The sequence below is a fragment of the Emys orbicularis genome, chromosome 4 (genome assembly GCF_028017835.1).
Source record: "Emys orbicularis isolate rEmyOrb1 chromosome 4, rEmyOrb1.hap1, whole genome shotgun sequence".
Lineage (NCBI taxonomy): Eukaryota > Metazoa > Chordata > Testudines > Emydidae > Emys > Emys orbicularis.
The window spans coordinates 65,964,152-65,991,835 of NC_088686.1; the positions used below are offsets into that span (position 1 = coordinate 65,964,152).

At 41.8% G+C, this 27,684-nt stretch overlaps 1 protein-coding gene across 1 annotated transcript in view; it reads right to left on the minus strand.

Annotated features, from left to right (window-relative positions):
• The window catches only part of TTBK2 (tau tubulin kinase 2), a 198,717-nt gene that overhangs the window by 93,437 nt on the left and 77,596 nt on the right, over window positions 1–27,684 (minus strand). The window contains exons 4-5 of the mRNA XM_065403081.1: window positions 19,995–20,135; window positions 13,646–13,750 (exon numbers count right to left, since the gene is read on the minus strand). Coding sequence (XP_065259153.1) covers window positions 13,646–13,750; window positions 19,995–20,135 — 246 coding nt within the window. The remainder of the gene's footprint in view (window positions 1–13,645; window positions 13,751–19,994; window positions 20,136–27,684) is intronic.

Genomic DNA, 27,684 nt, shown 5'->3' on the forward strand with positions numbered 1-27,684 from the left:
TAAGACTGCATATACATTTCAAGATTTTATAGTTTTGTGTTTGTGTGTTTAACTGAGTAATAAAAAGTACTGAACACAGTATTTGAAAAGTGATTATTCATAAGAATATTTAACTGGAACAGCCCTCTAATTACTATTATTTTCCATTTATCTCCTCAAGTCCATTTCTAAGTTTTTAAAGTTTGGCTAAACCTCTGTGGTTTTAATATTATGTCTGTGTTGCACCAACACATTTCTGTGCAATAGTCTGTGCAGGCACTTTTCGCTTTTCTTAGTATATTTCTAGGGTAGTATCTGCAGTTGCACAAATGTTGAAAATTGATGATAAATGCCCGTTTGCTGGGGATACTCCAAAAGTTCAAATCCCCTGTGAGCACTGAACAAAGATAAATGGCATTTATTTGGTTTCTTATGCAAACACCTGAGTAGAAGAACATATTCACAAATCCTATGTGCACAGATGTTAAGACTTTAATTGCTTCCATAGTGATTAAAAAGATCTAAACATTTATGTTCACAGCTGTCTTCTCATGAACCTTTTCGTAAGGATCAGTATTTACAGCACTTGCTGGCAGATTCTCAGATTTAGCAGGTGTCAGAGCTGAGAATTTTGTTATTGTGGGGTTCTTCAATTCCCTGTTGAATCAGTAGAGAATCAAGAGTGGATTTTGTCTTCTGCAAGGGACTGCCCATAAGAACTTTATTAGATAATTTGTTTCCTCTGGATTTAAATGGATTTGCAATTGTTTGAGAGGTGAAATTCAGGCATTGTTAGATATTTTATGTGAACACCTCAATGCTTAGAGTCAGTATTCCTCCAAAACATGATGCTATATTTCCAGTTTGTTCTAAAAAGATGAATTCCAGCTGTGCACACTTGTAAAGATTTAATAAAATTCCCAGGCAAAAATCTGGTAGTTAAAGTACCATAAACCTACTTGGATGACACATTATAAAAATGTATGTTTTTAAAAAGAACCCTCGAAGGCCAGAAATACAAAATTAAAGTTACACTTAAGTAAAAAGTTTCCTAACACTGGGCAGTATGGAAATACTCAGTTAAGTTCAGCCAAACAATCATAACTCTGCTCCCATGTCACTGCCCTGAGAACAAGCAAAAAATTAAAAACCATTTTAGCCTCAAAACAGTAAAAGGTTTATTTAATCACTGACTCAAATTTAACACTTCTTACTAGATACTTTTACTTGCGCTCTTTACAGACTTGGCTGTGACATGACAATCTGCTTTGAATAATAGGCAGGGGATGGCTTCACTACTCCAGAAGCAAAATGATTAGAGGGCATGTGAGAAGCTCAAAAGATGCAAAATATTTATAGTTTATTACATAGTTGCTGAAATATAAGAATCTTTCTCATGGATATAATTACTACAAAGATACCTGTGTACACATACACTCTTTATATCATTTTAAAAATAGATTACATACTGGATCCTCAACTGAAGCAAACCTTTAATGAAGAAATCATTCTTCAAGTATTTACATTCTCTTTAATATATAATATGAGGTTCTTACCCACGAAAGCTTATGCTCCCAATACTTCTGTTAGTCTTAAAGGTGCCACAGGACCCTCTGTTGCTTTTTACAGATTCAGACTAACACGGCTACCCCTCTGATACTTGACAACATAACTTAAGTGCAATTAACTCTGTAGTGTAGACATGGACTTAAGAGGAAAGTAAGGGAGGGAATGAGAGCAGGCACAATGAAGATAAAGATATGGGCTGGGATGGGGTCCACTGGGGCAAATGGAGGGGTTACAAGAAGAGAGCAGATGAGAAATGAGGAGGTTACTTACCTGTAACTGGAGGTCCTTCAAGATGTGTGGTCCCTATGTATATTCCACTGAGGGTAATACCCATGCGCCATGTGTCCAGAGCCAGAGAATTTGAACGTAGTAGTGTCCATTGATCCATGCATGACCCCTTGCTCAGCCTCATGGTTTCTTCTGAGATGTAATGGGTGGGGTGGACTGACCGCACCCTCAGTTCCTTCTCCACCACAAATCAAACAGATCCACAGCAGAGGGGAGGAGGGTGGGACTGGAATAGAGATAGGAACCACACATCTCAAAGAACCTCCAATAACAGGTAAGTAATCTCCTCTTCTTCTTCGAGTGGTGGTCCCTACTGTATTCCACTGAGGGTGATTAACAAGCAGTATCTAATTAGGAGGAGAGTGTGAGAAAGATGACAGAGCTGCTGAACAAAGGACAGCCACACCGAATGAGGCATCCATCACAGAGTCTTGCACCAAGGTGTAATGAACAGCAAAGGTATGTACCAAGCTCCATGTGACCACCCTACATATGTCCAAAAGCAGTACATCGTGAAGCATGGCCATAGTTGATGCTTGTGCTCTCATGGAATGGGCTCATACACCAAGGGGTGGAGACAGTCCTGACAATCAAAAGCAGAGCATAATGTGCCCCGAAATCCACTTAGAAATCCTCTGTGTAGAAATCACCTGCCCCTTAATCCATTCAGCTTTTGCAATAAACAGTTTAGGGGATTTCTTGAATGGTCTTGTCTTCTTCAGATAGAAGGCTAAGGCCCTGAAGACATCGAGGGAGCGAAGGAGCTGCTCCTCCACCGAGGTTTGAGGCTTCAGAAAGAAAGCAGGTAAGTGTATGGGTTGTTTGAGGTGAAAGTGCAATGAGACCTTTGGCAGAAACTTGAAATGCAGATGCAGAGAAATCTTGTCCTTATGAAACATGGTAAAAGGGGTTCCACCATCATGGCCCCAGTTCACCTACCCTTCTCGCGGAAGCAATAGCTACCAGAAAGCCAACCTTCATGGAAAGGAGAGACAGGGAGCATAAGGCCAAAGGTGCAAAGGGCAAATTCATTAAGGTTAAGAGTACATGGTTGAGGTCCCACTGGGGAGCCATAGGTTGAATGGGTGGATAAGTCCAAAGGAGGTTTTCCAAAAGCTGATAGTCAATGGATGTGTAAACACAGAGTGCCCTTCCACAAAAGGGTGGAAAGCACTAACAGCCACTACATGCACCTTGATGGAATTGAGAGCTAGTCCTGACACCTTCAAGGATAGAACGTAGTCCAAAAGAAGGGAAATGTCCAAGTCAGCAGGGGCAAGACCTGAGGCAAGACCTGCATCAAGGGGGTACTTGATGCATTTATTGTTGGCGTGGAAGGCAAAAAGGTCCCAGGCTGGAGTCCTCCATTGGGTGAAAATGTTGCTGGCTATGGTGTCATGGAGCTCCCACTGGTGGTAGGCCACAAATTTCCTGCTCAGAGTCTGCAATCACGTTCTGAGTCCCTGGAAGATAGGTTGCTACAATATGCTCTTCTGGGTGATGCACCAATCCTATAGATGAACCACTTCTGCACAAAGTGCTGGCAACTGCAGGCCACCTTATTTGTTGATATAATAAACGATGGTGGTGTTGACTGACATGACAAGAACATGACGGGAAAGAATAGATGAGAGAAACATGCACAGTGCTCTCTGTACCACCCAAAGCTCCAGAATGTTGATGTGCATTCTGGACTCCCCATCTGGCAAGTGATGCATCCGTGATGACTTTTGTGCTCGGGGAGGACAGAAGGAAAGATATCCCAGTGCAGACCTGACCTGGGTCCATCCACCAGTGGAGGAAGAGGAGTACCTCTGGGGGAACTGTCAAAGGGAAGTCCGAGATATGTCGGGAGGGAGAATAGACCCTCTGGAGCCACAGCTGGAGGCAGCAAAGGCGAAGACAAGCAAAGGTGGTGATGTACGTGGAAGCCACCATGTGGCCAAGGAGGGAAAGGGAAGTCCTTACCGTAACAGAAGGACTGGGGTGAACCATCTTGGCAATCAGCTCTTGTAGCATCTGGAACCTGTCCCTTGGTAGGCAGGCTCATGTCAAGACCGCATTGACGCAGGCTCCTATGAATTCTAGTGACTGTGTGGGATCCAAAGTTGATTTTTTAACATTTACACTCACCTCCAAGAAGGAGAGGAGTCTGAGCAGAACGGAGGTCAAGGCTCAACCCTCCCTTCTGGATCGCACTGCTAGCAGCCAGTCATCAAGGGACGGGAATATAGGGACCCATATTCTGACATTGGAGAAAACTTTTTAGTAAAGACCCATGGAGCAGTGGTGAGTCCGAATGGTAAGACCCTTCATTGGAAGTGTTGATGGCCTACTGCAAATATCAGGAATTTTCTGTGGGTTGGATGGATGTCTATATGAAAATAGGCGTCTGCATATCAAGAGCTGTAAACCACATGCTTTTTTCCAGCGAGTGCATGATGGCTGCTAAGATGGCCATATGAAACTTGGGCTTGCATATGAACTGATTGAGATGACACAGGTCCAAGATTGGTCTCCATCCACCCTTCTTCTTGGGTACGAAGAAATACATGGAATAGAACCCTGCACCATTGTAAGTTGTTGGACCAAGTTCTACCGCTCCCCTTTATAGAAAAGAGTTCACCTCTAGGGCGAGGACACTGTCATGAGAGTGGTCCCTGAGGCGGGACTAGAGCAGAGTCATGGGTGAAGTAGCATTGTGAACTCAATCATATAGCCATGTTGAATGACGTCCAGGACCCACTTGTCCATTATCACACTCCAAGCTGGTAAAAAGAGTGCTAGGCTCCCCCCAAAGGGGGTAGGTCAGGTGTACGGTGGGAGGCAAGGTGGTTGTGGCTCTCTATGTGCACTCAGAAATATCACTTTTGCGAAGACTGAGCATGAGATGTTGAAGGCTTTGATGTGGAGCCTGGAGGACAGGGCCCTTGGGTCTTCTGTTGCTTGAGAAGATGCTCATAGGACCATTGATGGAAAAATTGAGGAGTTCTGAATCATGTCAGTGGCAGGCAGTAGAACTTGCGCTTGGGTGCTGGTGTATAAATACCCAACAATTGTAGAGTGTCTCTGGAATCTTTGACGGAGTGGAGGGAATTGTCAGTCTTCTGATTGAAGCAGTGAGACTCATCGAAAGGGAGGTCCTCTATGGTATTCCATACTTCCCGTGGTAAACCAGATGATATAAAACAGAATGATATGAGAGGTAGCACAATTCCCTCCTCATGATGATCCTCGTAGCCATTGTGTGTGAAGAGGTGTCTGCCGTGTCCACAGCGGAATTGGAGTGTCGTCCTTGCAACCATTTTGCCCTCCTCTAAGATAGCCTGGAAGCGGGCACAATACTGCTGGGGAAGCTTGTCTGCAAAGTCCTCCACCTTGTCATCAGTTAAAAAGTCATATTTAGCAAATAGCGCCAGGTAATTGGAAATCCAGAATTGAAGGCTGGCCAAGGAGAAGAGTTTGCAACCCAGAAGGTCCAGCCACTTACCCTCCTTGTGTACCACGATGAAGTGTGGGTGTTGTTGCCTGGCCCATTCCGTTGCCACATATATCAGATGTATGGAGATGGGAGTGTTCCCCAGCCTGGATATAACTGTGGCCTCATGGCAACCTCCATGAGGTGCTTCTTGAGGTGGAGAGCCCAGCCCTCCCAGGTACGGCTTGGGAAGAAGAGGCACATGGGCAGTGGGTATCATAGGCCATGCAAATAGCCCGCATATCCCCACCCACGCTCCGCCCCCATAACTCCTCCTGCCTGCTTCCAGTTCCTGTTCTTCCGTGGCCCAAGCTGGGGCAGGGGCAGGCTGGCCTGTCACCGGGACTTGGGGAGGCTGGGGCTGGTGCTTGCAAGGCCCGGGGCTGCGGGGGCTGGGACCAGGCCGTGCTGCCAGCCCAGCACTCCGTGGCTGGGGTTGGGGGCGTTGGGACCGTGCTGCCTGCCCGGCACTCCAGGGCTGGGGTTGGGAGAGCTGCAGCCGCGCCACCTGCCCAGCGCTTGAGGGCTAGGGGTGCTTGGGTGGATTGGGGCAAGGTGCCGATGGCAGCCCTGGGGGTTCTCTGGGCTCTGGTGGGGGGGGAGGGATGGGGTCTCAGGACAAAGGGGAGCGCGGGGGCTAGCCTCCCCCAACGGACGGTTCACTTACCACCCAGGAAAAGGTAGATACTGCACGTGAATGAAATGTGAAATGAAATGAAATGAAATGAAATGAAATGAATGAGCTTAGGCAGGAAGCGCAGATCTTGACCCCAGTGTTTTCAGCATAATCCAGTACCCAGGCATGGGTCCTGGGTGGGGACTGGGGGAAAACTGGTAAAAACGGTGTCTGAAAGTCCTTAGTAAATATGCGGCCAAGAGGTCAGATGGGTCACCAACGTGGAAATGAAGTCACCAAGGATCAGTGAGGGAGACTGTGAGGAGAGGAAAAGAGAGAGCCAGGAGTTTAAGTCAGAAAGGAAGGCTGATGGGGAGGAATTTGGTGGACGGCAGATGGAATTTGGAGGACAGCAACATGGATGCCAGAATACAGATGAAGAGTGTGGGGAGAACCAAGGGTAGCTACAGAGAGACAAGATTATTTTCAAAAGGTGCAGCTTACAAATGCTGGTAAGGGGTAAACTTGTAGAATTGCCAAAATCCTGCATCCTAACATCTTCCAATAAGAAACTGAGTTTTTGTTTTTTATTTTACTTTTATTGCTGAAGTATAGAATCATCCATTTATTCTGCCATTTTTCTTTGCAAAATCCATTCTCTTGACTGAAATCGTATGTTTTCCATGACAAATATGATCATCTCAGTCTTGTATCATATTGTTCTTTACTATATTTTCAAGGCAAACTGAACCAGGGTAAGTGTACTCTTAGTATTATTTATGTCATGCTCATTACTTATGCTAGGGAGCAGAAGGGAATACAACAATCACATTATCCTTTGTCCTTATTTTATCTCATTGTAAACCATAATATCAAAGATTAAAACATGGGTTCATTCAGTTCAATGTAGAGCACCAGTTTTAACAGGCGAAATACATTCTCCGATGGACGAAGATCAAATCAGTATTAAAAAAAAAAACAATCTACATAAAGATAGAAAAATTTAAATCTTATGCTCATGCTACACCACTTAGTCAGTATTAAATAGAGATTTCATGCTTTCTATGGTAAGGCAGGTTTCTAAAACATCATGGGAGCAATTTTTCCCTTAATTACATCTCCTTACTATAGAGAGTAATTTAATTTGTTACAGAAGCTGTAGCTGCTTTTAACTTAATTCTACAACCATTTCAGGAAGGTAGAGGAGGATGATAAAAAAACAAACTGCACTAAACTAGAGAATGTTCAAAGCTGCTGTAAAATTTGCACAAAAAGAGTCTATGATCTCCCATTAAGGCCCTGTGATTAAATTAATAGGATGGGTAGGGGAATCATTTCCAAAGAACTGGATTTGGAGCATGACAGGCAGTTAAGTGCAGCTGCAGAAGTTGACATTTAGGATTTTTGTCTTTATACACATAGAAACAGAAGGTAAAGAGGAAGGGGAGTCAAACTCACATCAGGGAGGTGACTGTGTCTTCATTCTTTGTAAGGTACCTAACACAATGACTAGGGCCTTTGGGAGCTGCCACAATAACATTTAACAATAGTAAGTAGGTACTGGAAAAGATAGCTAATCAATTCCTTTGGACTGAATGAATCTCCATTTCCACTTTGCAACATAAACACTTTCTAATGGAGGTTTTCCTGAGCTTGGCCCAAAATTCCCTGCCCTTAACTGCTATAGAGCTTGCTGTGAAATGGTTTTCTGCCTGGCTGCCACCTTCAGAGCTTCATTTACAATGTATTATAGGCGGTGCAGGTAGAGACACCAATGGTAGGGTTGCCAGACACCTCCCATTACAAGCCCTTGTTTCAATTCCTTGTAACTTTGCCAAACTTTAATTGTTTGGGCAGAAATTTCCCATGCCAAATGTCTACTTCAGGCTGATTGATATATTTATTACCTTCAGCAAAACTAGTTCAATCATTTTTCAGAACAAAGTGAAAAGAAATTATGTCAATTTACTCATGTTAAAACATTCTTACAACATTTTATTAAGAGGCTCTAGTGCCTCCATGTTTTGGGGCAGGGTCTTGAAATTTTTCAAGAAGGGGGTGCCACCATGGTGTCAAAGCCTTTTGCTGTCCCCAGATAATTTGGCCACATTTGGACAAGCATGAGCTTCTAAAAATCTCAGTTCACATATACTCAACAGAAAGCTGTTTGAGTTTGGCAGCTAATCTCTCCAAGGATTACATCTGTACTAAGTATGCTTCATCCTAGGGCTACGGGGCTGAGCAGGCCTTTCCTGCAATTGCTCCTCTGGGCAGCCATAGGCCACTGTGGTACTGAGCACAGGAACTGCGAACAAGGAGACTGTCTCTCCTGGACTTACAATATTCCCTCTGTTGGTACTCACGCAGGGAGGAGGAGACAGAGGAGATAGCCTCACTGGAATGCAAGGATTAGGAGCTAGGCCTAGGCAAGGAGCTGGGAGAGGAGACAAGGATACTGTCTTGAACTGTCACTAGGATAGGCTGGAGGGGCTGGGGGACAGAAAAGGTCAGGCCTGGGGGGAAGGAAAGTGGAGGGTAAAGGCAGAAGTTCTATTACCACTAGAATTCACTCCCCCCATAGAATATAAACTCAGGATTCCCATGTCTCATCATTCCTCTGCTATCAGCAAATACTGTGAAACCACTGGCAAAATTCATGCCTCATCTCCTTTTAGTGATTGCCCACAAAGAAGATGACAGCCTTCCAAAAAAGAACTAGATAAATTCATGGAAGACAGGTTTAGGGTAAAGGGCAGGGATGGTGTCCCTAGCCTCTGTTAGCCAGAAGCTGGGAATGGGTGACAGGGGATGGATCACTTGATGATTACCTTTTCTGTTCATTCCCTCTGGGGCACCTGGCATTGGCCACTGTAGGCAGACAGGATACTGGGCTAGATGGACCTTTGGTCTGACCCAATATGGCCATTCTTATGTTCTACTACTATCATCACTCTTTTAGCTCAAGAGGCAAAAATCTGTGCTTTGGACCTAAAGGTTTCTCTAATACTATTAATGAACCATCTGGAAGTTAATATGGTTCAACAGGATTGAATTTATGGCACTGAATGAGGAAGATATCCTATGGAAAAAAGTAATAATGATCATATAATTAAAGACTGCATGGGCAACTTTAATTTTGGCATTTCCTAACTTTTGCGTTCTTGACTTTTCAGCCTTAATGTTCTTTTAATGTCTTTTTTTTTGTATGTAACTGTGTGTTTCTGTGAACAGAGGAGACCTGAAAACTGCAAATTTCACATGTCCTTGGGGAGGAAAAGCAAATGGTCCCCTATGAGAGGGGTGAAAAATGGAGCCATTCAAACACAATTCCACCTATGCCTGCCAGAGTCTGCAGATGTGTCAATATCATCTCATGATCAACAGTATCAAGGCTACTGACAAGATTACAGCCAATGAGCCTTATCCTGAGGGTTCAGCATGTCCTGTGTGATTAAATAAACACAGAATTGTCAAACCACAGTTTTGAATTGTGGAGAGGAGACTAAGGGCTAGTCTACACTGGCAACGTTAAAGTGCTGCCATGGCAGCGCTTTAACATGGCTTGTGTAGTCGTGGCAGAACACTGGGAGAACCACCTCCATGAGGGGCACTGCTCCCAGCGCTGGTGCACTGTCTACACTGGCGCTTTACAGTGCTGAAACTTGCTGTGCTCAGGAGGTGTTTTTTTCACACCCCTGAGCAAGAAAGTTGCAGCGCTGTAAAGTGCCAGTGTAGACAAGCCTTCAGAGAGTCGTGTGCACTAGAAGTCATTTCAAATCTAGTGGTGCCCAATAGAAGGGAAAAAAAGATTAATCACTTGTTCAGATTATGTTAGCTATTAGCAAATGGAATCAAGCTCTCCACACTAAACTGGGAGTAGCAGAATGATAAAAATTAAAGTTTCAAAAGTTTAGCTTTGTGCTAATTCTCAGGAACTGTCTTTGCTGCTGAAAATATGCATTTCCTGTTCTATGCACTGGGGGAAAATACCTGAGAAAAGAATACTGTTAGCAAGACTTTGGTATTTGGTACTTATTTCTACATATGTGATGAAGTGGTACTGTCACAATGTGCGTTCATTCTGGCTATATGTAAAGGCAAGAGACACAGGGCCATGTGATCTAAAATATTTGTGAACTATGTCTCCTCTACCTAGTCAATGGTTTTTGACAACAAAAACAACTGACAGACTTCCCACTGACTGAGAGGATCATATATCCCTGTAAAGTAAAATAAAGAGGCCTTTATTTTACAGGTAATTTTAATGCTAATGCAAGTTTGTAGGTAAACAAACTTTGTTTAAGGCATGTAAAATTATTCAACTTTTATTGCAGCATGTTTCTCAGTTCCAAAACTGAAGGCAAATATTGTGTGGACATAAAAGCACATAAAATAGTTAAATACTAGCAGGAAATATCCCCAAATATTTTGAGGACACATAACATTTTAAAAGTGAATTTAAGAGATGGAACGTATAACAAACAAAATTGTCAGCACCTAAAATGGTGGCCATTAGTCATGCTAGGAATTCTATTACTGGCTGATAGGTTCAAAAGAATCCATAAACTGAAGAACAGCAGCACTGTAGCCTTAGTGAACATTATTTTCTCATTTTGACAGTGACAGGAGCTGTACTATATTATGTAACGATAGGGTAATTCAACAAAATTCCCTCATCCCTCTGAAGAGCTAAGAATTATACTGAGTTTTAAATTTGCGCAGTCTGTTCCACTGAAGACAATACAACTAATGAAGGGTAGGGAGTTTAAAGGTTCATTAAATTCAACAATTCTACCTACAACGTGATGAATATTTTTGTATACTCTAGAGCAGTGGGTCTCAAACTTTTTTATTGGTGACCCGTTTCATACAGCAAGCCTCTGAGTGCAAACCCCCACCCCCAGTAAATTAAACACACTTTTTAATATATTTAACACCATTATAAATGCTGGAGGCAAGCAGGGTTTGGGATGGAGGTTGACAGCTCATGACCCCCCATATAATAACCTCACGACCCCCTGAGGGGTCCTGACCCCCAGTTTGAGAACCCCTGCTCTAGAGTTAGCTATTCTATAAAAGCCAGATGCAAGGTGTGGGAACTGCCTCTGTAGTCTTAGAGGAGGACTAAATTAATGTAAACTAGAAACCTTTTAGTTCATGCTCGCAGGGTCTACATGGGGAAGTTAAAGTGCAACACTTTGATGCACGTTGCTGTTCACATCAAACTATGGGGCAGTGTAGATATGCCCTATGTTAAATGATTATTAATAAGGCTACGAGTCTGTCACGGATTCTGTGACTTTCCAGGACCTCTGTGACTTCCGCAGTTATGGCAGCCAATGCCGCTGACCCCAGGGCCGCCCGAGCAGCTGGGATGAATCCAGGGCCAGCTGTACCTGCTGCTGCTCAGGCAGCCCTAGGCAGCTGGCCCCAGGGCCGCCTGAGCAGCGGCTGATGCAGCTGGCCCCAGGGGCCACCGAAGCAACAGCGGCCCCTACACTGTAACAGGAAGCAACTGGTTTGCAGCTGGTAAAATGGCTTTATGACCCTCAGGAATTCCCAGCCCCAGATGCCCTTTAGGGAAGTTGTCTAGCTACTTTGCACTGCCTAAGCATCACAAAGGAGCCAGAGAGCTGAGGATCTGGCACCATAACTTCAAAAGTCCTTTTCTGATTTTTACTAAACTTCCCATTACAATTCAAGGATTCAGGGCCAATACATGGCATGAGAAGTTTCAGTGAGATTGGTTTCTTTTGCGGGAAGTTAGGGGTGTTGAAAATCAGTCTTATTATAAAAAGCCAGAATCAACCTTAACTATGGACTACCACTCCATAACATATGTTGACTTTTATTATCATATTTTAGATTTAAAAAAATAATACACCTCAAAATTTTTGGAGAATTTTTTTTTTTTTTTTTTACTATCTCCAGATTATTTGTGAAATATATTTAGGAAAACCTATAAGGAAATCTAGTGAAGATCAGAATAAGAATCACTATACGGCAGTGAAGAGACGATGTAAACACAGAGGATATTTTGCTTAAAGAAAATGCAACTCAGTTTTATTAGTAGTCCTCTTGTTGGTGCAACAAGAACTACTTGCTATTTAACCGAAAGACACAAGTGATTGATTAGTGCAAATAAAAACTAATATGCATTTTCCTTGTTGATACTGTGTCATCATTACAGTATGCATTATACCATCAGAAAAGCCTGAAAATAGACTACATTTCATTAAAGAACTACTTCAGTTATACTGCAGGGCACTACAATGAAAAACAAAGGCAACACATGGGTTTTTATAAGAGAAACAAATACACCTCTACCCCGATATAACGCGACCCGATATAACACGAATTCGGATATAACACGGTAAAGCAGCACTCCGTGGGGGCGGGGCTGCGCACTCCAGCGGATCAAAGCAAGTTCGATATAACACAGTTTCACCTATAATGAGGTAAGATTTTTTGGCTCCCGAGGACAGCGTTATATTGGGGTAGAGGTGTATGTGTTAACTGCTTGCAACAGAAAATATAGTATCTCTCTTAACTTTCCTAAAAATACTACCATTGGTGGATGTATGTTTTTGAACTTACAGAATCTTAAGTATTTGTTTCATTTCAAAATTACAAGTCAGAAAAACAGCCGTAAACACCAGACACACAGAAAAAGACAATAGCTTATGAAAATGAAAAACTACTTGCTCACCTTTCCAACAGCTGCAGCCACTCTGTTGGTCTCCCCTGCTCTTTGTTTTCATTGCAATGTCCAGCATTATGACTGAAGGAATAGAGTACAGCAGAACCTCGCTAATTTACTTTGCTAATCCACACACCTCAGAATTTGCACACACAAAAATAGCCATTTTGCTCCACCTCGCAGCCAAGATTGAATTGTAAATGCTATTGAGAATGTTTCTATTACTCAATTTCACTACATGTACAAAATATACTACATAATATTGACTACTACGTTATTCAATATTACCATAAACATTAAAACTAAAAATTAGTCAAACATATAAACTACATTTTATCATGTATTCTCATACATTGTGTTCACTTACTTCCCAATTTGCAAACTTCAGGAATTCACAATGGACTCCCAATCAACAGTGAATTAGGGAGGCTCTACTGTACTTATTGCGATGTTCTTATTCAGATCCCTGTATCTATGATCCTCTCTAAATCATAGTCATTCCCCAATTCCTAATTCATATTTGAAAATTACTGTATTTCTTATGGCAATATTGTAACTAAACTTAGCTGTATTCTCTTTCATTCTACCATTCTCCCCAATTCTTTCCTCTACAAACTACTGTATGTTTTCAATATACTGTTTGAGTTTTTCTCCTCTATATTATTTTCTGTAATTTATTTACTACGAAAAGTTCAGCTCTGATGTAACATCCGTTATTCAGCAAGGTTCTGCTTTTTGCCTAATTTTCCAGCTGGATAGATTGATTGATATACAAGGCATTCAAGTACTGCCCAAGGGCACACAATAAATCTATATCTTAGGCCAAAGAAAGAACCCATGATTCTTCCTGGTTTCCTGTCCTTTGAACTTCCCACTAGATCATATGGCATCTCTGTTCTGGAATGGAGTGAACCAAATTTAGATACTGTATCAATTCAGTCTCCAGCAAGATTTTGGTATATTATCATAGCAAATTAATAATCATTTACAATAATTGTGGGGAAAAAATTCTTACCGGTCTGACATCCCCACAAGAGTTTGTAAACTGTCGTGCCAAGCCAAAATCCAGCATGTAGCACTTCCTACACGTGCTAGGGAAACGTCCCATAGCAAAGTTTGACTAAAAAAAGAAACAAAAAAAGTATACATTATTAATATATACATATTAATGCATGTCATTTTCCATAATTCTATCCTTCCTTCTATATCTTCACTTCTGCCCATGTTCCATTCACTTTGGAGAAAAGAACACATTATACTGGCACTGTATATGCCAAGAGAGGGATGCAGAATGCTCCCTCCTCTTTTCTGGCTGCCTAGAAAAAAATCTTCAAAAGACAAATGGGTTGGAGGGAGAGAGTGTGGATTTGGGAGGCAGTACATTCTGAAAACTTCAGTTAAACGCAGTGGTTCTCAAAGCCGGTCAGCCACTTGTTCAGGGAAAGCCCCTGATGGGCCGGGCCAGTTTGTTTACCTGCCGCGTCCACGGGTTCGGCCGATCGCGGCTCCCACTGGCCGCAGTTCGCCGCTCCAGGCCAATGGGCGCGGGCCGAGGGATGTGCTGGCCACCCTTCCGGCAGCCCCCACTGGCCTCGAGCGGCGAACCGCGGCCAATGGGAGCCGCAATCGGCCAAACCCGCGGACGCGGCAGGTAAACAAACCGGCCCAGCCCGCCAGGGGCTTTCCCTGAACAAGCGGCGGACCGGCTTTGAGAACCACTGAGTTAGAGTTCATTTTCATTTTCTTATTCATCATCTGTCTCCACAGATTCTAATTCTTGGGTTTTGTCTACATAGCCTTTTTTCCTAAAATTTCTCAACACTGCACTGGTTCAGCTCCTCTGATGTCAGCAACATCTCTAATATAACAGTCTGCCTATCACTTGTGTTTTAACCATATGACCTAGACTTGTTCAACAAGCCTTAAAAATTATCAATGGAAAAGAACAGGGCTAGCCCAAAGAGTTGAAACAAGAGTCTGTGCACTAAGTAAAACCCCCGTACAAGTGGGAGAACTCACCATATTGGAAATTTGGCACTGATGACTGTGGAAAAGCTATTGTTGATTTCGGATTCTCTACTGCCTGGTACTTCATGTACCCAGTTTGAATGAAACCAATGAATCCAGTAGTAGCCCTGGTCTTTATAACTTTGGCCAGGATATCATCCATCTTGGAGCAAAGCAGATGAAGTTCTACAAGAGACTGAACTCCTGTATCTCTGGAAAGAGACACAAGCCACAACGAATAATGCCAGAGGCAGAGCACAAGCTTATAGTTGGATCAGAGAAAGTTAGTATAAAAGAGTCATTAGACAATTCTGACTCTTATAAGTTAGCTGCTTAAGTTGTCATAATTCACTGGCAAATGTTCTAGTTGCATAACATTACTAGAACCTAGTAATTTGCCACTCTTGTGAAAAGAGCCAAAGGAAAAAAGTGTCCATTTAGCTATTAAGCAGTCTAATATTCTATATTGTTTATTAGGTGCAATGAGGTGGAAAATCCTTGGAATTCCAAATCTATCATTTCCTGGTCTCACTCCCAAAGAATTTAGAAGAGTCTATAAAAAAGACATTAAAAACCTGCACAGGGAAGCATTTTAACCATAGACTGGACTGTTGCCAAGTGAGTCTGTAACATATTGGCAGTTTAAAATGATAGGAGGACCTACCTTCTAGTCTATGTCAGATTTAAGCTTGTTAACTGGTTGCAAGTCTTCTTCTGAATGAAGAAAGAGGATCATTTAAAGCATCTGAGAGCTGGCAAATTGTCACTTGTAAGATTTTACATCATCCATCAGAGATGAACAGATGAAACAAAAATTTGCTCTTCAGGAATGGCAGGACCTGTCAAGTTCACGTTCCCACTCAAATCTAGACAGAGAATCTGAGACACTCTCACTCTGGAAATGAACAAAAGCTTGACATTAATTTAGAAGGATTCATAAAAGGCTCTTTAATGTGAATTAACTTAAGTGGTTCTGTAAACAGAAGGAACCACAGTTCACAGATGTTATAATGAAGATCCACATGGGCCATGGCCAACTTAGATAGGCTGGGGTATGCTTACTACCTGTCTCCCCTCCTTGCAGGACGGATACAAACAGGGACAATTGGGGACATATACATTTCCTGATGATGAACTGAGACTGTTGACAAATGGATTTATTTTTTTTGTACACCAAAGGATTGCACTGAGAAAGGCTTGCCTTTGAGATCAGAGGAAAAAAATTGATAAGGAATACTACGTCAAGGAAGATTACTTGGATAGTCTTGATAAATCAGACGTGGATGCTAGCAGAAATTCCACAGTAGAATTTGGCTTTGAGATGTGTCAAAGATAGCACCAAAAACTTGCATTGTAAGAGCTGTACAGAGAGGGCATGGACACATAAAATCCATTTGACAAGATAACTAAGTTTTCATAACTTTGTTCTTTTCTTTTTCTGTGCTTTGTCAGATCACTCATCCACAAGTGCACATATAGATTCCTTGAGTATCAAGGCTTTTGAAGTGAGGCTAAGATTGGAAGACTTGGCATCAAGGCACTTACCAGGAACTAGACATTTGTTTCTGGCTTGCCATGAGAAGCAAGCAAAGAATATGGCCCATCACTTTTTACAATGCTTAAAACTTGATTTTTTTTTATCATTTCAAAGCCAACCATTTTGAAACAAGCTTTTAGGCCTATAAGTTCTGTGTCAGGAAAAACACAAACACAAAGCCCAAATGACAAATTTAACTATCAGTTTTCTAAAAACTACAAAAAGCATTTCTGCTGAATAAACCTGAAAAAACTAAAAATATTAGAAACATATAGCAGCTTCAGGTCCAATGGGTAGATGAAAAAAATAAAAATAAAACAGGAGCAGAAATGTATGTGATCAGCAGTATTCTCTTTATGCAGAGAGAGTTTAAATGTCCTCTCGTTCATGTCTACAGGCCTGTATCCACCACTGGACTTACTGCTTCTGGAATGCTGAAGGTCTAAGCTCTGGGCATTTTTCTCCAGTAAATAATGTGGACTTTTATCTGTAGGTAAAGAATACTCCAAGTCAAAAGTCCACCTTATCCCTTAAAAGCGATTTAACCCTTTCATCCAGATGTGTTCTGGTGTTATGTAACACCTCTCTTAGAAGGAAGGAATAGTTCTAATATAATTTGTGGTTCTCCCTGTTGCTCCTGCTCCTGTCCTGGCTCAATATTTAAGTTCTCAATCACTTCCCCCCACCAGCAACATCTTTCACCTCCCTGTGGCTTGTACACTTCCTCAACTCCAATGGCTTCATCCAAACTCTTCTCCCTACAACTACCAGGCTGCCTCCATCCATCCCTGGCCCTCCCATCACACACATATCACCTTCCGCTTCCAGCCTACCTCACGGTCTCCGCACCTTTCAAGTTTGATGCTCCACCTATCTCCCTCCCAACGTATTTCACTCAATCCTACCTGACTCTGGCTCCACTCACCACCCAAATGAAGTCCTGGGTGACATACCATTTTAAAAAAAATATAATGCAAGAATGAAGGATAAAAATGAAAATTTCTTAATTCAAAGTGTCTTCAAAGAGGACTTACATCACACCATCCTGTGAACTGGGCATTATAATTAGGGCATGAAATTCAGTGTATACTGTCAGATAACATTAAGTCAGAAGATGAAAATAATGGTGACAAAAAATAGAAGAGCTTTGCATGTATGGAATTCAATTGTACATGTTCACAGTAGAGTCTGATGACATTTTTAATGTACAGCAATATATAGTATGCATGTAGCAAATGCAGTGATCTCAGAGGAAACGAGAAAAATCAAATACCAAAAATAAGACCTACTTCACAGTGGAAAAGTATAGTGTGTGATGCTAACAAACAGATGAAAGAAAAATAATTCAGGTTCTCACTAAGTGCATGATCAAACAACACATTACAATTTATTGAGCAAGGCAGTAATTCTTATTAGTTATCACGCTATACATTCAAAAGATAGCTCTATTTATTGTTGTTTATTAAGGGCTAACAATGCATTCATTGCTGTACAATGCACAAATGTGAAGAAAGTCCCTGCATGAAGTAGCTTACAATTTCTGACATTCATAGAAAAGACAGGCCACAGTGCAATACCAAAAGAAGAGCACAAAAGAAGAGGGGCAGGGGAATTTTTTGTATTTTTTTTTAAATATATCCCATCTCTTCTTTTCAGTAAAGTAGCAGTGGGAATGGGGCTTATTGTGGCAAAGCGTTCATAGGCTTCATGGAACAAGTGGGTCATTAGGTGGAATGTGAGAGCCTGGTAAAGTCCCATGTTGTCTCTTATGCATAGAAGAGCTGCAAACGTGGGTATGCAAGAAGGGAGTAAAAGAGGGCAGTGGAATTGACATCACTGACAGTTGTGAAAGGGGAGAGGATGGACACAATAAGAAATTAGATTTGATATAGAGACTGAATCTTAGCCATGCAGGACTTTGAAAGGAAGGATCAGGTGAGCAAAGGGCAACAAGCCGAAGATTTCAAATAGAGGAGAGATGTGTTCAGAGCAACAGGTAAGGAAAAGAACTTGTTATATTTTGACAAAATTAGTCAGTGATGTGGTTATCAGGGACTCCAAAGAGAAGAAGGATGCATTAATTAAAACAGAAGTGGCCAGGGTATGGACAAGTGTTTTGACTTTCAGACAAGAGAAGAAGAGTTAGATTTTCTGTATGTTGTGGAGGAAGTAGGAACACTATTTAGTGACCCCTTGCATGTGTGGGGAGGAGAAGGAGGAGTTAAAGATAACGTAGGGGTTGTGAATCTGTGTGACAGGGAGGATGATAATAGTATTTTCTTCAGCAGTATAGAACAGAAGAGACATAGAAGGAACCATAAAGAGCTCATTTCTGGCCACGTTTAGAAAATATATGGAATGCACTAAATAGCAAGGATAATACAGTCCTTTGGAAAGTCAGTGGTTATAATCTTACAAAGGAAAAAGGCATATTTAAAATCGATTATATGCTGAATGCAATACTAAATGCCTGCTATTTAACCTTAATTTAGTTCATTGTTAAAAAAAACCACTTGCTGTTCACCTTAAAACACAGGCAATATGCCAGCTTTATAGACATCTGTAGTTTTTATACTTCTCTAAAGAAAACATATACTTTGTAATTTAGCGAAATTTAATAACAAACCATAGGAGTAATAAATGGACAGATGGTCAGAGATAAGCAAGACTAGAGTGTTGTCTAAAAAAACTTCACCAAAGAATATTCACAATGGCTAATGCAAAATCTACACTTCAATAGAGGTAACTGAGAAAAAAACAAATAAAAACACTATGTAAATTAAAACAACCTATAAGCTATACCCGCACTATACAATCTATAATAAGTTATTAACTTATTTAAGTAAAGTATAGCTTATTATTCATCACTTTATGTTAGTCAACTGCCAGCTTGCAAGTGATGTAAGGGCAGTACTGTAGCTATCTTTTTTTGTGGGTGGAACAAAATGGTATTTACATGGTATTTAAAATAATACTTTAAAAAATATAATCAGGCAAATATTTAATTTTAAAGGCACTGAGACCTTCAGGATTTAGTCTTCCCTGTTAGATCCGACCATGTCTTAAATATCCTGCTTGTTTAATACTGTATCTTCTATTTAAATTTGTGCGTGCTTTTTGAAATTGAAAAAACTTAGTGTCTTTGTTGGTGAATAAGACTTCCAAACAAAAACAAGCATATTACTACAGAATAATCAATTACCAGAACACCATAATAACTGCTGAGGAATTCCTTCCGAATTATGTACTGTATGTTGCTTTTCCCAAATAAAATTTCTGTACCTACACTTTACTCAAGCAACCAAAAGCTTTCTATTTTTAGTGGGTTTTATCCAAAGCTCAGGCTTTGACAACCTAGCATATCATGCTGCCTCCTGCACATAACAGTTTTCTTCCATATGCAGAGATGGTTTGTATCTCTTTGTTATTCATACATTAGATTATTAAAACTCTTTACAAATATTTCCTATGGTTAAAGTTTACTCCCTTTGATTTCTTATATTAAGAGTTTGCTTATATAGTCCAAATAATCTCTAATCATATTTTATTCTGTGGTGGGAGTTACTGCTATATAAGGTCTCTATAGCTGACAGATGAAAATGCTAATTCAAGATCACTTGGAGGATGACCGCCATTTATACCAGTTGCAATCTAGCACAAATTAAATAAATTTTGCACTGCCATCTTGAAAGATTCATATCCAATTCTCTGCCCCTTCTAACTTTTGTAAGTTAACATCTAATACACTGCCCTTTCTTCTTAATGCTGTCAACTAAGGCCCACATATTCATTACTGGTTTTGGCTTAAGAAGGAATTTACTGGTTTAATGTCTCTGTGCAGGAATCCCACAGAGTGAATGCTCTCAATGGACTCAAGAATCTGCTTTCCCAGGCGCAGGGTGGTACTGATGGTGAAGGTCCCTCGAGACTGGCTCCGACGCAGATCTGCCAAATTCCGACCCTAATCAAAACATAAGAACATTTTCGGGAGCAGTATTCACAGATAATGTTAATAAATTATTTACTTATCTTATCTTGAACTGAGTCAAGGTGAGTGAGGTAATATCTTATATTGGACCAACTTCTGTTGGTGAGAGAGACAAGGTTTCGAGCTTACATCTCTCACACCAACAGAAATTGGTCCAATAAAAGATACTACCTTACCCACATTGTTTCTCCAATATCCTGGGACCAACACAGCTACAACACTGGATGTTTTTCTTAAACTGTTCACAACGGAAGTCTTAAGAAACGCATCCTAGGACTCGCCCCTCACCCATTGTACTCTTCAAGGACACCACATCTCATAGATGAATAGTTTCCAAGTCCAGAAGGGACCATTATGATCATGTAATTTGAGATCCTGTATAACACATGCCACAGAACTTCCCAAAAATAATTCTAGAGCATATCTTTTAGAAAAGCATCCAATCTTGATTGAAAAATTCAGTGATGGAGAAGGTGTTCTAAATTTATATGCAAAATTCTCCAAATATTTCAGACATTAAATTTAGAAGCTGTTTTTGAAAATGTGACTCACTGTCTCTGATTCCAGATAACCTGAATCACTGGATCTAGCAGAAAAGTGATTTTGGCGTATTTGTCAATTATGATTAGAGCTGGACAACATTTTTGGGGAGAAACTGCAGTTTCGGTCTACCTAAAACTATTAGTAAATTTACATTTGAGTTCGCAGAATAGTTTTGACCAAACCAAAAAATCAAAATGTTTTGGAAATGTCCAAACAATACGTTTCATTTTGACCCAACTCAACATTTTCCATTTTAGATTTTGAGCATTTTGACAAAAACAAAGGAGGACTAGATTCAAAAGCGGCTGGAGGTGGAGAATGAGGAGGTGGTCTCCTTATATCTTTTAGCCCAGTGGTTAAGGCACTCACCTGGCATGTGGGAAATGCAAGTTCAGTTCCTCTCTCTTCCTGATGTGAAGTACGGCTTTGAACTTGTCTCTCCCACATTTCAGGGGAGTGCCCTATCCACTTAGCTATGTGATGTTCTGGAAAGAATCTATGAATTTGCCACTATGAATTCAAATGGACAGTCTTGAGGCCAGGGAAAGAGGGTGAGAATGACTCTAGTCTGGTAGTTAGAGCACTGACATAGGATATGGGAGACACAAGTTCAAGTCCGTGCTCCAATCATTATTTAATTATTTATAAGTTTTGAAACAGCTTCAACAGGAGAGACTGTGAAGGACCCACATTGGAATATTCCATAGCCACAAAGCTAAGGTACTCTACTGCACTGTGAGAGACTCAAGTTCAAATCCCTTCTCCATTTCAGAGAGAGGGTGGAATTGAACATGGCCCTTTCACATCTCAGGTGAGTGCCCTAACCATTGGTGAACAGTCATGAGGAAAGTGGAACCACCTCCTTTCCCTGCCATTTTGTGGAACTAGTTTTCCTTAGCTTTTTCAAATTCACCGAAATAGAAATGATAAAATCAGAGCAGGAACAAAACGCATTTTGTTTCAACTCATCTCAAAGTTTAACTTTTCAATTTGCTAAAAATTTTGAAAACATTTGTTTTCAATTCAACCTGAAACAAAAGAGATTTTTTTTATTTTTTTGAAATGCCAGCAAAGCAGCTCTAGTTATGATAGAGTCTTTTATCTGTAACCTTCTGAGTGCCTGGCAGCCACAGAGAATAAAAACACAACACAAGTTTTCACAGAAATCTTTACACTCCATTCTTTTTGAATATCCAAGTAGCAGAATGACTAGCAATGTGTATCAGAACCTACTGCTTTTTCAGGTTCTTTTTAATGTCACGACATTTTTCTCTAAAGAAAAGTCACATCATTTTGAGTTTCAGAGTGGTAGCCATGTTAGTCTGTATCAGCAAAAAGAACGAGGAGTCTTGTGGCACCTTAGAGACTAACAAATTTATTTGGGCATAAGCTTTCGTGGGCTAAACCCACTTCATCAGATGCATGCAGTGGAAAATACAGTAGGAAGATATATATATACATACACAGAGAACATGAAAAAATGGGGGTTGCCATACCAACTATAACGAGACTAATCAATTATCAGCAGGAGAAAAAAAACTTTTGTAGTGATAATCAGGATGGTCCATTTCCAACAGTTGACAAGAAGGTGTGAGTAACAGTAGGGGAAAAATTAGCATGGAGAAATAGTTTTTAGTTTGTGTAATGACCCATTGTAGAGGTGCAGGACTCACCCCTGCAGCGCCTCCCGCTGGCACGCCTGTCTGGCCAATGTACATGGCAGAGGGGCATTGCTGGCACATGATGGCATATATCACATTGGTAGATGTGCAGGTGAACGAGCCCCTGATGGTTTGGCTGATGTGATTAGGTCCTATGATGCTGTCCCTTGAATAGATATGTGGACAGAGTTGGCAACAGGCTTTGTTGCAAGGATAGGTTCCTGGGTTAGTGTTTTTGTTGTGTGGTTGCTGGTGAGTATTCGCTTTAGGTTGGGGGGCTGTCTGTAAGCGAGGACTGGACTGTCTCTCAAGATCTGTGCGAGTGAGGGATTGTCCTTCAGGATAGGTTGTAGATCCTTGATGATGCGCTGGAGAGGTTTTAGTTGGGGGCTGAAGGTTACGGCTAGTGGCGTTCTGTTACTTTCTTTGTTGGGCCTGTCCTGGAGTAGGTGACTTCTGGGTATTCTTCTGGCTCTGACGATCTGTTTCTCCACTTCAGCAGGTGGTATTGTAGTTTTAAGAACACTTGATAGAGATCTTGTAGGTGTTTGTCTCTGTCTGAGGGATTGGAGCAAATGCAGTTGTATCTTAGAGCTTGGCTGTAGACAATGGATCGTGTGATGTGGTCTGGATGAAAGCTGGAGGCATGTAGGTAAGTATAGCAGTCAGTAGGTTTCCAGTATAGGGTGGTGTTTATGTGATCATCGCTTATTAGCACTGTAGTGTCCAGGAAGTGGATCTCTTGTGTGGACTGGTCCAGGCTGAGGTTGATGGTGGGATGGAAATTGTTGAAATCATGGTGGAATTCCTCAAGGGCTTCTTTTACATGGGTCCAGATGATGAAGATGTCATCAATGTAGCACAAGCAGAGTAGGGGCGTTAGGGGACGAGAGCTGAGGAAGCGTTGTTCTAAGTCAGCCATAAAAATGTTGGCATACTGTGGGGCCATGCGGGTACCCATAGCAGTGCCGCTGACTTGAAGATATACGTTGTCCCCAAATGTGAAATAGTTGTGGGTGAGGACAAAGTTTAGCCACCAGGTTTGCTGTGACATTATTGGGGATATTGTTGTAGTTCATCTTTGTGTGGAATGTTGGAGTAGAGGGCTTCTATATCCACAGTGGCCAGGATGGTGTTTTCTGGAAGATCACCGATGGATTGTAGTTTCCTCAGGAAGTCAGTGGTGTCGCGAAGATAGCTAGCAGTGCTGGTAGCGTAGGGTCCGAGGAGAGAGTCTACATAGCCAGACAATCCTGCAGTTAGGGTGCCAATGCCTGAGATGATGGGGCGTCCAGGATTTCCAGGTTTATGGATCTTGGGAAGCAGATAGAATACCCGTGGTTGGGGTTCTAGGTGTGTGTCTGTGCAGATTTGTTCCTGTGCTTTTTCAGGGAGTTTCTTGAGCAGATGGTGTAGTTTCTTTTGGTAACCCTCAGTGGGATCAGAGGGTAATGGCCTGTAGAATGTGGTGTTAGAGAGAGCCTAGCAACCTCTCGTTCATATTCCGACCTATTCATGATGACGACAGCACCTCCTTTGTCAGCCTTTTTGATTATGATGTCAGAGTTGTTCCTGAGGCTGTGTATGGCATTGTGTTGTGCACGGCTGAGGTAATGGGGCAAGTGATGCTGACTGGGAGTGGATGGGTCATTACACAAACTAAAAACTATTTCCCCATGCTAATTTTTCCCCTACTGTTACTCACACCTTCTTGTCAACCGTTGGAAATGGGCCATCCTGATTATCACTACAAAAGTTTTTTTTCCTCCTGCTGATAATAGCCCACCTTAACTGATTAGTCTCCTTAGAGTTGGTATGGCAACCCCCATTTTTTCATGTTCTCTGTGTATATATATATATATATCTTCCTACTGTATTTTCCACTGCATGCATCTGATGAAGTGGGTTTTAGCCTACGAAAGCTTATGCCCAAATAAATTTGTTAGTCTCTAAGGTGCCACAAGTACTCCTCATTCTTTTTATCATTTTGAGTGTTAATCCCCATTTTAACCCCTTTCTACAGGAAAGAAAGGTTAGTCACCTTTTGTAACTGTTGTCCTTTGAGATGCACTGCATATGTCCATTGCATTAGGTATGAGCATCTCGTGCACCAGTGCTGAAGAGTTTTCCTAAACAGTACCCCGAAGGGTGGCCACACACAGGCTCCGGGCTCCTCATAGTCCAAGCAAGAAGGCATAAAGGGAGTAGCCACCTTTCCCACTCTTCAGTTCCTTCACATCAGACCCTTAGATGAACAACTGATGCATTGGGGAAGGAGGGAGGGTCATGTAATAAACATATGTAACACATCCCAAGGAATAACAGTTATGAAAAAGGTTAGTAACCATTCTTTCTTCTTTGAGTGACTGTATATGTACATTACACTAGGTGACTCCCAATCTCCAATGGAGATGGGGCTAGGAGTCTTACTGGAAGAGGAACTACAAAAGTACTTTCCTACATTAGCATCTTCCCTTGATGCAGTAGTAATCACTCAATGTCTAGCAAAGTTGTGGATTGGACTGCATTGCAGTTCTGCAGTTGACCACAATGGGATGTTACTCAAACACTGTGGGTGCTGAGTGAGCTCTGGTTGAATGTGTAGACAACTTTTCTACAGGACTAACAACCATGGCATTGTAACACATGACAACAGAGCTGGTGATCCATTTGGACTGCCACTGCACTGTTGCGGGATGACCCCTCATTCATTCTGCAAAGGAGACAAATATAATTGGAAAGAGAACCAAAAGGGCTTTGTTCTTTCTAAATAAAAAGCCACAAAAGTTTTTTGAACATCCAGCAGGTGGAGCTTTTGTTTGCCCCTATGACTCTATGGCATTGGAAAGAAAACTGGTAAATACATATACTGATTGAGATGAAAGTCAAACACTATTTTGGAAATAAACTTGCAACGTGGCCTAAGTTGTACCTCATCCTTGAAGAAAATAGTATATAGAGGATCCATTACTAGGCCATGCAGCTCTCCTACTCTCCTTGAAGACATGATGGCTACTAAAAAGGACACCTTAATTGAAAGATGCCACCATGAGCAAGTGGCTTACGGTTCAAAAGGGGAACCATGAGGGCAGATAACACTAAGTTCAAATCCCACTCTGGGAAAAGGTCCCTAATATGTGAGAACAGTCTATTTAGATCTTTTAAGAACCTAGTAGTCACTGGATTAGAGAAAACAGTCCTTCCCCCCTCTACTTGAAACACTGATCGTAGAATAGACCTATTGAGGGACCACTCATGATCCAAGGTGAAGGACCTGCTTAGTTTGTCCACTACATCATTCTGAACCCCCGGCAGGTGTGATGCTACGAATATCAAGCAATTTTGTATATAGAAGTTCCTCAGCCTGACTGCCTCCTGGCACAGGCTGTTTATCTGGAGGCCTCCTGATTACTGATGTAGAACACCACTGTGGTGTTGCTGGCAGGTGCTTAGACAGTTCTGCCACATATATGTGGTAACAACTGGCAATACTCTCTGGAGATTGCCCTTAGCTTGAGAATGTTTATGGGTAGGCTTCGTCTTTGGAGTGGACCACAAGCCTTGAACCTACATGGCTCCCAGATGCACTCATCACTCCATGTCTGAAGTGTCCATTACCAGTTATGGAAGAAAGAGGCAGGGACAAAGGAACTCCCCTGCACACCTTGTCTTGGCTCCTCCACCAACCCAACCAGGGTACGATTTTGCCAGGGATTCATATTAGACTGTCCAGGTGATGTATATGAGGGTGGTATACTGACTTAAGTCATGTTTGTAACCCCCTGAAATCCAGCCTGGCATGTGGGGTCACATAGGTGCATGCTGCCATATGCCTCAGGACCCTTACTGATGTATGAAGATGGTTCTTGAGGGATAGGCAGATGTCTCATATGGCTAGACATCTTGAAAGCAGCAGAGAGGTCCTGGCTAGAATTGAATCTAGAACTGCTCTGATGAATTCTATCCTTTGGAGGGGTACTAGAGTCAATTCCTCTATGTTCATTACCAGGCCTAGGCATGAAAACTGGTGGAATGTTTGATGAATACTTTCCTATACCTGCTGACAGGAACTCCTCACAGCAGTCAGTCGTCCAGGTAAAGATATTCCTGGATGTCCCAGCAGCAGAGCCACCACAGCCATGCGCTTAGTGAAAACCCTCAGAGCAGATTAAATGCCAAAGGGTAGAACTGTAAATTGAAAGTAGTCCCCTCCTACTACAAACTTTAGACATTTCCTATGGACATGGTGAATGGTCAGATGGATGTGGGAACATGCATTCTTCAAGTGAAAGGCAGCAGACCAATCTCCCAGATCTAACAAGGAATAATAATTGTGAGGGAGACCATGTGGAATCACAACTTCTTGATGTATCTGTTTAGGTTTTGAAGGTTCAGAATGTGCCTGGGACCTTCTTTTGCTTTGGGTATTGGAAAGTATCGTGAGTAGAATCCTCTTCCCTGATACTGAGAAAGCACTTCTTCTGTGGCTTCCAAAGAACATAGAGTCTGCACCTCTTGTCTCAGAACTGATTTGTTAGATGGTTCCCCAAAAAGGGACAGGGAAGGTAGGTAGGAAAGGAGGGGGAGGACAGGAATTGGAGGGTATATCCCGATTCCACTGTGCCGTAGCACCTACTTCTTGGAGATGATGGATTGCCATGCACTTAAGAAATATGACAACCTACTCCCAAAGGGAGGAAGACAGTCTGCAAGATCTTATATTGTCGGTATGCTGTCCTTGACAGAAGATTCAAATGGGCTGTTTAAAGAGGAGTGGCTGCCCGGATGATGGGGAAGTCTCCTCCTTTCCTGCTTCTATGCCCACTTATACTGATCCAGATGTCTATGCCAACCATACTGCTGACTTGGTGGAAGCTGAGAACAAAACTTCAGTCTTTTGGGGACTGGTGACTACAGACCTAGGGACTTGAACACTGCCCGATGTTTTTTTTTAAATGTATGCAGTTAATCATCTGTTTTCAAACAAAACAATTCACAGCCCTAAAAGGAGAGGTCTTCGATAGTCTGCTGGACTTCAGTGGGAATCCTGGAGCCAAGCCGCACGGTGCATGGTTACCACCATTGTCATGACTCTGGCAGCTGAATCTTGCTGCATCCAAGGAAGCTTGTACAGCAGACCTTGCAACTGCATAGCCTCCCACCTCTCTCTCAAATTTTTCTGACAAAGAGGTCCAATTTTTGTGTGTCCTTGTCCTTAGAAGTCATTTTTGCTCTACCATGGCGGTGCTTTTCATTTACAACTGCCACTGCTAGGGATCCCTATGGAATATGAAAAAACTGCTCAGATCCCTGAGATG